General features: G+C 35.3%; 2 protein-coding genes across 2 annotated transcripts; both read left to right on the top strand.

Annotated features, from left to right (window-relative positions):
* The first annotated feature begins 1,157 nt into the window (after positions 1-1,157).
* Positions 1,158-2,802, top strand: LOC113006053. The gene is made up of 2 exons (XM_039454537.1): positions 1,158-2,263; positions 2,623-2,802. Exon 1 carries the CDS (start codon positions 1,529-1,531, stop codon positions 2,249-2,251), a length of 723 nt encoding a protein of 240 aa, XP_039310471.1. The 5' UTR covers positions 1,158-1,528; the 3' UTR covers positions 2,252-2,263; positions 2,623-2,802.
* A 6,019-nt stretch (positions 2,803-8,821) lies between these two features.
* LOC105200987 (adenylate kinase isoenzyme 5) lies at positions 8,822-11,340 on the top strand. The gene is made up of 2 exons (XM_011168800.2): positions 8,822-8,957; positions 10,713-11,340. The coding sequence occupies exons 1-2, from the start codon at positions 8,822-8,824 to the stop codon at positions 11,267-11,269; spliced, it is 693 nt and encodes a 230-aa protein (XP_011167102.1). The 3' UTR covers positions 11,270-11,340.
* The last annotated feature ends 702 nt before the right edge of the window (positions 11,341-12,042 follow it).

Here is a 12,042-nt window from a genome sequence, read left to right as displayed (position 1 = left end):
AGCAAGGAATAGGGATTTGATCACAAAACTCATTAATCCATCACATAAACAACGTATGGAACAGCATTTGTGAGAAACCTGAAATATGCCAGCACCTATCGCTGTCAATGAATCAGGCTACTGCGGGTCATTAATAACAAAGACTATTGGATTGATTACTGTTTCGTCACGGTGTCCAACGATCTTTGAATGTCCATGAATCTTTGAATTGTCCTGGAATTTAATGTATCCTGTAAAACGCCTGGAATTTCAAAACTGGTCTGGAATTTTTGTCATTTTCCTAAAATTAGTATCTATCCTAAAATTATAAAATAGATTATAGTAGAAAAATTATTGTATTAATTATTAATTTTAAATTATTAAAATAATATTTATTTACAATATTATTTATTACATTAATTTTTAATTTCAAATTATTAATTTTGCTAAAACTGTAAAAAAATTTTTATAGGGGGGGTTTATAATTTAATTTAAATTCAGATACTTGCTATCCCAAGCCTACGATCTTTGCTGAGGATGCGAAACAATAATACAAAGAAATTTAATTCTACTAACCTACATTATTAATACGGTTAGCGTCTGAAATACCTTATGATTCTCAGACATCTAGTTTTTCTGATGATTCGGAAACATCTGAGACTTTTTTGTGATTGTCTCCAATAAAATAATTATCGTCATAAACACTCCGTTGACTATCTTTACATTTTTCAAGAAATACGGTAATGTCTTGCATCAAGTTTTATTATAACCTGTAATCGTGAAAAAAACATCTCACAAAGTATATTTTCTTATTGCCAAATAATAGCACTTTTTATTTTTAAAACTACAACTTATCTGATATATCAAAGGCTTTGATCCGCTTTCTTTCAATTAAACTTTGAAATATTTCTAAGATTTCACCGAGCAAAACTGAGGTTACATCGGTCGGCTGTCAAAACATAATTTACTAACACTACGATACATTCATGATCGCTGACGCAGCATCCGGTTATAATAGTTATGAACATAAAAATAACTAAAAACAAAACATGGATCCTAGAATCGGACCCCAGGCATACCTGGCACGAACTGTACATACAATACATTACATGCAACTTTGAAGCAATGTTCGCGTTGAGCAAAATGTTTATTTTTGTTAAGGTGTGGTTCGGTGAATCTTACACACAGCGCAGCAAGAGACTGAAAGACTCTTAGTGTAACTCCTTGATATATACTCGTCACAAAGTTTATTAAGGGGAAAACCTCATTTATCGGGTCAAAAAAATCGATTTTTTGGAAATAGTCTTAATCGATTGTTAAACTATTCAAGAATATTCCCTGAAAATTTTAAGTCGATATCTGCAGTATTTACGAAGTTACGAAGTTAAAGCGGACGGGTCGGGTGACGAGTTCAGACAGGCCTAGGCGACTCTCGGGCGGTCGCGTTTATACCTGCGTTCTCAAAAACCTTTAAAGCCATCTTAGATTTGAATCCGGCAATGACTGTCCTGTAAAAAAAAGTGAATGCGTTGGGCATGTCGAGAAACAAATGAGCACAAGACTTCGAAATGTAAAAAAAGATAAGAAGCTCGGAGGACGTGGAATGTTGACCGATGTACTGATAAACAAAATAACTCGATACTACGGATTAGCCATACGTCGAAATACTGATTCGGTCCAGGGCATGAAAAAAGCCATTCAAGCAACACTCGATCATCTAACATCCACCGACGAGACACCGAAACACGGAAATTGTCCGGCTGGAGCTGATAGCTGGTGTAAGTGGCGCAAGGCTGAGGAAGCAGGTTGTGCAGCGTCATTTAAACATCCCCCTCCTCTTCACCCAAATGTTGAGAAACATTTGCAACCAATCTTCGACGATTTTTCGAATGACAATCTTTTGGAAAGGTGTTTAGGCGGTTACACACAAAATGCAAATGAATGTTTTAATTCGACCGTTTGGCGTTTATCGCCTAAACACATTCACAGTGGAGCAAAAATCGTCTGCATTGCTGCATATATTGCTGCATCAATATTTAACGAAGGCTACAATGCAGTATTGATGATTATGAACAAATTGGACATAGAAATTGGGATACAGGCACACAATTTTGCCATAGCGAAGGACGAGAAACGAATAACCACACAGAACCGCCGAAGCTATAACAGCTCAAAAGAGGCAAGAACGGCTCGTAGGATGGAGATGATGGCACAAAACGAGTTCTACGAGGAAGCGGAGGGGCTACTTTATGCACCTGGAATCGCTGATTAGCCTGAGACTGCCGTAAGTTGTGAATATGTAGTATTTTTATGCATCTAAAACTTTAAACGCGTTTTTCTCGAAACACGTTTTTTCGATTTTGTGTACACGATTAAGAGAAATCTACTGAACCGATTTGGTTTCACGACCTCTCATTTTAAAGATAATTAAATTCTCTTCGATGTGACATTAATTGTTTTTGGAAAAAAAAATTTTTTCATATTTTTTTTGTATTTTAAAGTCGATTTTTTTAACGAAAAACGCATTTTCAATTTTCAACTGTGTAAAAACATGCAATTTTGACTTTTTCTTTAAAAAATCGAAATGTCACATAGAAGCTAGTATCATAAACATTACAAAAAATTTTGGTTTTTTTGTTTCAGATCAAAATTAAGGACGCTACAGTGTACACAGCGGAGACACACCATAAGCGAAGCAATATTATTATGGCGTCCGTTTATATAGTAAACATCTTTTTTTTTATGAAAAAATTCCTGTGTACTCTTTGATTGTGTACTAAATTGTCATAAAAATTTCAAAACGTTTCAGTTTATTACACCCAAGAAAAAAATTCGTGAAAATCATGTATTTTTCGACCGTGTAAATGAGGTTTCCCCCTTAATATAAGACAAAATCAAATGTAATGCGTACAGTATGATAAAATACACGCTGCTTGAATACAGCACGACCGTGCGCGCATAACAAGAGAGAAAGAAGAAGAAAGAAAAAAGGCGGTAAGGGAGCAGAACAGTGGCTCACGCATCGCACGCGGGAAGTTTCCGCAGTAACAGAAAAGTAACTAGACCGTACCGACTTTGGTAGTGGCGCGAAAAACAAATAAGACGACGAGAACAATCTTAACATTCCCCCCATTCGAGTGCTTCTATACTCTATACTTGAAATGTACTTTATACTTGAACATCCCGATTGCTTTAAGTGACCTATTGAATTTTTCCTTTGCTAAGGCTTTGGTCAAGAAGTCCGCATATTGATCCTCGGATCGAACATAATTTACGCATAAATCTCCTTTTACAAGCTGTTCTCTGATGAAGTGACAATGTATATCTATGTGTTTCGTTTTCTTATGGAATTCGGGATTTTTAACTAACTTAATCGCGCTCTGATTGTCGATTCGCAATTCCGTTGCTTTGTCACAAGGATTACAAACTTCACTTAAAAGTCTACGAAGCCAGATCAATTCCCTACTTGCCATGCTTGCTGCCACATATTCAGCTTCGGTCGTACTTAACGAGACTATTTTTTGTCGTTGTGAACACCATGAAATCGGACCGTTTGAAAGTAAGAAAATGTATCCTGTTGTGGATCGCCTTGTGACTAAATCTCCAGCGTAATCTGCATCCGAATAGGCAAGTAGATCTGGATTTACATCGGTTTTTCTATAGCAGATTCCTAAATCAGCAGTTCTAGCAAGATATCTGAAAACATGCTTTACAGCACGCCAATGTACTTCAGTGTGACACGTAAGATAGCGGCTTAAAATATTAACCGCGAAAATTATGTCTGGACGCGTTAATTGTGAAAAAATTAAAGAACCAATTGCTGCACGGTAAGGATAATCGTTATATCCGTTTCCTTTGTCATTCATTATGTTGGCTATCGAATGTGGATCAATCGGCACACTGACATGCTTTGCTTCACTCATATTGAAACGAGCAAGGATACGCTCAATGTAATTCTTTTGATGAATAAAGATGGAATGATTTTCTTTGTCATGCTCAATTTGGATGCCTACAAATGTGTTCAGATTGCACGTAGTGATATCAAAGGCACTTCTGAGTACGTTTATGACCTCATTGAGCGCCTCCTCGGTTTCAGCAAATACCATACCGTCGTCTACATATAAGCCTAGAAATACGAAAATATTGTTAACAAAGCCCCTGTAAACGCATGGATCAGCAGAACTCGGTATGAAATTAAATTTTCTTAAAAAGGAGTCAAATTTTACATTCCATTCTCGCGACGCTTGCTTTAGACCATATAAAGATCTTAGAAGTCTACACACGTGATTTTTATCTTTTGAGATTACACCTTTTGGAACGTCCATATATATTTCCTCTTTTAACTCACTATTGAGAAATGCGGTTTTTACATCGAATTGTGCCATTTCTAAATCGTGTTCGGCTGCTATTGCTAATAATGTGCGAATTGACTCATACCTAACTACAGGTGAAAATACTTCGTCGTAGTCAATGCCAGCTCTTTGAGTGAATCCTTTAGCGCAGAGTCGAGCTTTATACCGTGGGGAACTATTTGACGAATTTTTTACCTTAAATACCCATTTATACTTTACTGTTGTCCTGTTCTGTGGCAGAGGCTCCATTCTCCAAGTTTGATTCTTATCATGGGCAGCGAGCTCCTCCTCGATTGCTTCCTTCCACTTATCAGCGTCTGGTCCCGAAATAGCGTCCTCGTATGTCAATGGCTCAATAAATTCTATGAAGTTTGCTTCGTATATTTGCGGCTTTTTTAGTTTTGACCTGTCTCTGAGATTGCATTGAGGTTGACTCGGCGTTTTGATGCCATCGGCGTCTTCACTTGGTTTTAATCCAGCATCAGTGACATTTTCTCGTTGAACGTATTGATTGTCATCCTTCTCCTTTGCGTTCGATATAGAAAGAGGCAGAATCATTTCATTTTCATCAGGAACGTCGTTATTCTCGGCTTTCTCATTAAATGTGACGTCTCGAGATATTTTAATCTTGCATGTTTCAGGATCATATAAACGATAGTTGGATGATTCTCCTTGATATCCAATAAATATCATCCTTTTTGACTTAGGATCCCATTTTCTTCGCTGCTGCGATGGTATATGGACATAAGCTTCACAACCAAAGGTTTTCATGTGCGTCAGATTTACTTGCTTGCCAGTCCATATTTCATAGGGAGTTAGACCGTTCTTGTGAGATAATGGAGTTCGATTGTATATATATACGGCAGTATTCATGGCTTCTGCCCATAATCGAAGTGTTAAATTCTTTGCATGCAGCATTGTGCGAGCCTTTTCGACGAGTGTCCGATTGTGTCTTTCCGAGTAGCCGTTTTGCTGCGGTGTATAGGGAGCAGTTGCTTCTATCTGGATTCCTCGTGATGTCAGAAAACTCTTCATGCTGTGATTGATGTACTCCTTTCCATTATCCATTCTGATAGCTTTGATCGGCCGGCTAAACTTGTTTGTTATTAGAGCTTGATATTCTTTAAATTTTTCAAAGACATCTGCTTTATGTCGAATAAAATATATGCTTGTGAAGCTTGATGCATCGTCTTTGAAGATTACGTAGAACCGAGATCCTCCTATCGACTCATTTTGCATAGGGCCACCCACGTCTGTGTGGATGAGTTCTCCAGGCTGCGTGTTTCTAGCTGTGATGCTCTGAAATGGACGTCTGTGTTGTTTTCCTACTTGGCATAGTCCACAAAATAGTTCGGTTTCCTGAGAGACTTGTCCGAGATCCAGCAGTCCTTTTTTATTCATTTCAACTAATGATTTCAGGCCCACGTGTCCAAGACGCTCATGCCATAAACGAAGTTTCGAACTAGCAGCTACGTTCGCCTCAGCTCTGCAACAAGTTTTAATCAGCATTCGATAGAAATTTATACCATGTGACACTCCAATTGCCATAGGTTTCTTATTTTGACTGATTATGACAGATGTGGCTTTGAAGACTACTTCGTGCCCCTTTTTGGTACACGCTCCAACTGAGAAGAGATTTTTATTAAACGAAGGTATATACAGTACGTTGTCCAATCTTCCATCCAGCCACTGGTCTCCTATTTTTCGCTTGATGAAAATAGTTCCGTGTCCTTTGACCTCACAGACAGTTCCATCACCGATTGTGACTGAATCTCCATTGCTCTCTTGAAAATCATGGAACCATTGGCGATGAAATGACATATGTCTGGAAGCACCACTGTCTAGCGCCCAAGTGTCTTGCGGATTGATTTCTACGATATCTGTTTCCGCTGAGAATGCGCCGTAATTCTCAATCTGACCTTCTGCTTTCTGACCAGGAGTATTCTGCGATCTCAATCGTTTGCGACAGTATTTAATAACATGACCTTTCTTATGACAATAATTGCATTCTACATCTTTTCTTTTATCAACAAATCGTTTAGGATGAATATTTTTATCAGAAGATTTTTGTGGCTTACTTACGTTTACGGCGGATAGAGCACGAGCCACATCATCCATTGCTGTCATCCTGCTCTCCTCTTTCAGAAGACGCGTAGTCAGATTTTCTAGATTTTGCTTGTCTGTATCTACGCTGTCCCAGGCAGTTACGAATGCATTGTACTTAGAGGGCAGACTACCAAGTATCTTTGCCATGATTGTTATATCAGAGATGTTCTCGTCTAAGTCAATTAGTTGTCTAGCCATATTCTCTTCTTTGGCGACGTGCTGGGCGACGGAATCATTTGACGACATCCTATAGTCGTGAAATCTAGTCAATAAAATTAGTTTGTTAGACTCACTGCGCTGTTCGTGCAGGGTACTCAGCTTCTTCCACATTTCTGCTGACGATTTGCAGGTTATAAGATGCTTGAGTTGTCCAGGATCCATAGAAGACGAGAGGATGAACATCGCTTTGGCATCCTTCTTTATCCAAGCTTTTCTTTCTGCTTCTTCTTCAATCGGTGCTGTTTCGATGCCGGTTACAATACTTAAAATGTCGTTTGCAACGAAAATTGCACGCATCTGAAATTTCCATGCTTGGAAATTTTCACCATTGAACTTCGTGACATTCTTGAGATCTATGAGTTCACTCATCTTACTATGTGTGTCTGATAAAAAGCAAGGGTCGTACAGTTGAGTCTTATATGTTGAATTCACGTGCGTGGCCTGGGCCCATAACCTGTTAAGGTGTGGTTCGGTGAATCTTACACATAGCGCAGCAAGAGACTGAAAGACTCTTAGTGTAACTCCTTGATATATACTCGTCACAAAGTTTATTAATGTAAGACAAAATCAAATGTAATGCGTACAGTATGATAAAATACACGCTGCTTGAATACAGCACGACCGTGCGCGCATAACAAGAGAGAAAGAAGAAGAAAGAAAAAAGGCGGTAAGGGAGCAGAACAGTGGCTCACGCATCGCACGCGGGAAGTTTCCGCAGTAACAGAAAAGTAACTAGACCGTACTGACTTTGGTAGTGGCGCGAAAAACAAATAAGACGACGAGAACAATCTTAACAATTTTGCAACTCTTGAAAGTTTTCTTCTCTCCTATAAGATAGGATTATTCCTCTAGATTCAGAACTAGAATTTAATTGGCACGGAGAAAAGTTTTAACAATTGCAAAGTAAACATTCTGTTAAACAAGACCAATGTTAAGATAAACACAGGATGCGTTCCGAATTACGCTTGAAGGGCATAGAAAGTTGTTCCGAATTATTGCGCGCTTCGGAAGCGCTTCGAGAGCGCTGTGAATTCCTTAGAGTGTACTAACCATACTGAATTCTTAGCATTCCTCCTAGCGCATAGACTGCTTCTCCCTCGACTTGAGACAGTTCATTTGTTTGATGCGTTCATGCGGTCTATGCATTTCTTGCATAATTTGAAACGCGCTCAGACTGCACCGATTGTATATCAAACACAAAATTGACGAAAAAATCGACAAGCTTGGACATATAATAATGAATCAAGAATTATTTAAATTTTATACTATTTTTATCAAAGAGAGAAACGAAGTAGTTACTAATTTTAAGGAAATCCACAAAAAATATTAATATGTTTAAATAAGACTTTTATTAAAATTTTATAAAAATTTTGTAATTTATATAAGATCCATATTTCAGTCCTATAAGCGCTACAATATTCCTAGAATTATATAAATGTTATACAAATATTATTATACAATAAATTAAAATAATTTTATGGCATATTATTTTAATATCCGCGGAATATTATAAAAATATTCTACGGATACTATTTTCAAAAATTTATGTAAATTATTATGCATAAAATATTCATAAAATTTACAGTTATTACATTTAAAAGCAACATAATATTTCCGATAATTTAAAACATTGAAATAAATAATATATTTACTTTTAATATAATATATTTTTACAATATTTATATAATATTATCAGAAGTGACATAAAACCACTATTTATTAGTATTAAATAATAATTTAGGAACATTATTTGATACTAAATAATATTGTGTTTTTATAGAAAGTTTATTCAATGCATAGATCGCACAGGAAACCGTTCCGAAATTCTCAATCGCTCCATGCGCTTTATGCGCGCTTTGAAAAACGGAACGGTTTCAAAGCGTTGCGCATCAGTATTGCACTCTACGCGTTTCATGCGTAATTCGGAACGCAGCCATAAACAAATCATGATGAACGGATATTTAGATGCGTTGCAACCAAGCGGATAAAGCTAATTTCAATGTATCAATGTGGTTCTAATTTAAAGCTCCAACTTCAAGATTCTTAATATGTCATATAAAAATGTTAGCTTTTATTTACATAGCTTAAAAATAACAGATAGTTTTTTACTTCATTATTTCAAAAATAGTTTAAAATAGTAAAAACAATATTTATAGAAGATAAAGATGGGCCTTAATTGCGTGCGACCTGTCGATCCTTTATGTGCTGTCATACCAAGAAATATTGAGCTCGACGCTTCATCAGTTAAACAATCAGAATTGCCGATTATCTTTTTAATTGGAGGTCCTGGAGCAGGAAAGAGTTCGTTGAATCTTTATATACAAATATATAATATAAAGTATTTTTCAATCGATTTAATAAAGATAATATTACTTTCATATATAAATTCTTTTATTAAGGTATGCTAAGTAAATAAAATATTACTAAGTAACTACAGATCTTAAACGCGCGCTTTTTAGAACATACACACACACACACACATATACACATAGTTGAAAAATATAAACCAACAAAATATTAAACTTATGTATTAGTACAATAGTTGTACAATATTCGTCATACACAAAAAAACATTAATATCAAATTATATAAAACTAATTTATTCCATTTAATGGTCTTTGTTTTAATATAAATAATGATATTCTTGTTTATATATAAAACAACTAATAATCATGTTTATATATAATTTTATCTTCTTTAAAGAATTTGATAATTTTAAATTTTAGCAAAATACATTTTTATTTCAATATTACAATAGTCATTTATAAAACATAACATGATGGTTTTGATAAAAATAATCATTAAAAAATTCTTGGAAAATATTTTAATACAAAAATTGAATATTTATGATTTGATATCTTTTATCCAATATCCTGTTTTCTCAAATCAATAAAAATTTGTATTAAAATATGAAATTATATTTTTCTTGATATAACTTTTTTAAAAGTAAAAAATTCTTTATATAAACAAATTATATCTTTTTAGTGGTATGTAATCTCATTTAAATGTTTAATGTTTTGAAAATAGAAACGTTCTCAAAACAGCATTTTTTTTCCTTGAACAGAAAAGGGTAATGTGACACGCATCCATTTTCATTTTATTGAATAACTTTGTTTATCATCAATATTTTATATTGAAACTTGAGCTATCATATTTGTGATAGTGTTGTATAACCAATTCTAGACTTAAAATAATGAAATATTTATTGCTTAGAACGTAATTTATAAAATGTGGCAAACTACATAATCGATGGAAAAAATTAGTAGTAATATGGCTAGCTCAAAAATAATTTTTAAAAATTGAGTTAGTTTAAAAAACACACACAGTAATTTGTATTACAAAATTATATTTTTTAAATTTTCTATCATTTAGAATTCTTTTGATTTAGAATTTTCTTGCGCTCAGAGATTTTAGAGATATTATTAGAAATATTATTTGTTTAACAATAAAAAACAAAGTGATATCTCTAATGTTTCTGAACATCACTTTTCAGAGTAACTGATTTATTGAAGAAATTTCAATATAAAAAACTTGCTTAAAAAACATATTAACAAAATTCCATATTATTGTTTAACTTTGCATAATTCGAAGTGTGTACAGCCAAGTAACAAGTTAAATAACAAAGAAAATATTCGAGTGTATTATACATTCATGCAATACGCTCAAGTTTAAAAACAATGTGAAAAGATGTGTAACTAAATGCTAAAATATATCTTGAAAGTTTAGAAGTGTTCAAAAGTAAAAATGCCTTATAACAATTGTCAGCTATTGTATCGGCATATTAACGCTATTCAAAAACGACTACTTACAATAAGTGAATAATTCCGTAAGCAATTGTTAGAATTTGTCATCATGTAACGGAGATAATATTGATAGTGCTAATGTCCTGGTAGCTATAATACTCTCTTCTATTCTATATATTAAATTGAAGTAGGTATATATATGTAAAATAAATAAATATACACTATATTAATGTTGTAAGTAGATTTGAAAATAATAATTTAGGATTTTTATATCTTTAGATTTAGAAATAATTTTGATTTTTTCTTTCTGCAGCAACACAGTGTACACGACTAGCAGAACATTACGGTTTCTGTACCATCATAAGCAGAGAATTATTGCGCAACGAAGTTACCACCGGTTCACAAAGAGGTGTTATCCTGGCATATTTGATGTCCGAGGGTAAACTAGTTCCTGCAGATGTCATGATGGAGCTTATTAAGGCGAAGATGTTGAACAGTTTAGGTACCACACGAGGTTTCCTACTGAGCGGGTTTCCCAGAGAGAAGATACAATGCCAGCATTTCAACAGACAGATCCGACCGCCGGATCTTGTCCTGTACTTATACGTCAGAAATTCATTGTTGATGGACAGAATCCTAGCTAGGGCCATCACCGCTACTGAACGGCAGGAACGCGGCATCGATGAAAATTGGCGGCGAATCAAGGAGCACAGTCGAATGATTAAGCCTATACTTAAATATTACAAGAAGCAGTTAGTGATTATAGATGGTGAGAAAGATGAGTTGGAAGTTTTCCAAGACATTTGCAACGCGGTTGATAACATTTTGGTAAACTTTCCAAGTACATCTGAAGAAAAAGAAGTTAATTAGAATTTGTTTGTTAATATAATTTTGCTAAACATGCACAGCAGTACATAATCCAACGATTGTCGAGAAAAAAGTTATAAGTTAATTGTTGGAGTTTTACATTGAATTTTGAAAATAAACTGTCTTTGCTATGGGCTACGTATTCGAACATCTTCGCTACTCTATATATTAAAATAATGATATATACTTACAGAAATTATAATTAATGTTATAACAAATATAAAACAAAAATATTAAAATATAAAACAAAACTTTTAAAAAATACTCAATTTACTTATAATAAAAATAATTTATTCAAACTTTCCCTCTTAGCGGCTTCCTTCCGCTCATAGTCTCACAAAAAGAGACCGCCGCGTTCCAACGCTCTTCCCCGGAGAATATGGCCCTCACCATACTCTCTAGGGAGAGTTTATTCCCATTTTCGAGCCCTCTAGGGCCTCTCGAAGATCCCGCCGGTCTTTGTCTCAAGACGGACATTCACAAAATGTGTGATTTGCCGAGTCCCTCGGGGCCCCTCAATAGTGGCACAGCTCAATGGGCTGTGTCCTTATTCTGTGCAAATACTCATCGAAACACCAGTGTCCAGTGAGCATCTGCACCAGCCTAAACGTGAGGGAACCAAATCGCCGCCACTTCGTCCATTTCTCCAAGTCAACGCGCAAGCCCGCCTTTGGTAAGGACAGGTTTTCTTTCCATTTCTCGATTTTGTGTTGCCGGGCATGGAATCGCCATACTTTCTCTACTCTTTGCGACATGGGCCGCGTGGGATAGTGGGG

The sequence above is a fragment of the Solenopsis invicta genome, chromosome 10 (assembly GCF_016802725.1).
Source record: "Solenopsis invicta isolate M01_SB chromosome 10, UNIL_Sinv_3.0, whole genome shotgun sequence".
Taxonomy (NCBI): Eukaryota; Metazoa; Arthropoda; class Insecta; order Hymenoptera; family Formicidae; genus Solenopsis; species Solenopsis invicta.
The sequence above is the reverse complement of the archived record's forward strand: the minus strand, read 5'-3'. Positions and strand labels throughout refer to the sequence as shown.

Excerpts from the sequence above, each read along its gene's own strand:
- LOC113006053 (XM_039454537.1), top strand. The coding sequence starts at position 1,529 with ATGAGCACAAGACTTCGAAATGTAAAAAAAGATAAGAAGCTCGGAGGA.
- LOC105200987 (XM_011168800.2), top strand. The coding sequence starts at position 8,822 with ATGGGCCTTAATTGCGTGCGACCTGTCGATCCTTTATGTGCTGTCATA. Across the intron at positions 8,958-10,712 it reads AGGTCCTGGAGCAGGAAAGA|CAACACAGTGTACACGACTA; the intron begins GTTCGTTGAATC and ends TTCTTTCTGCAG.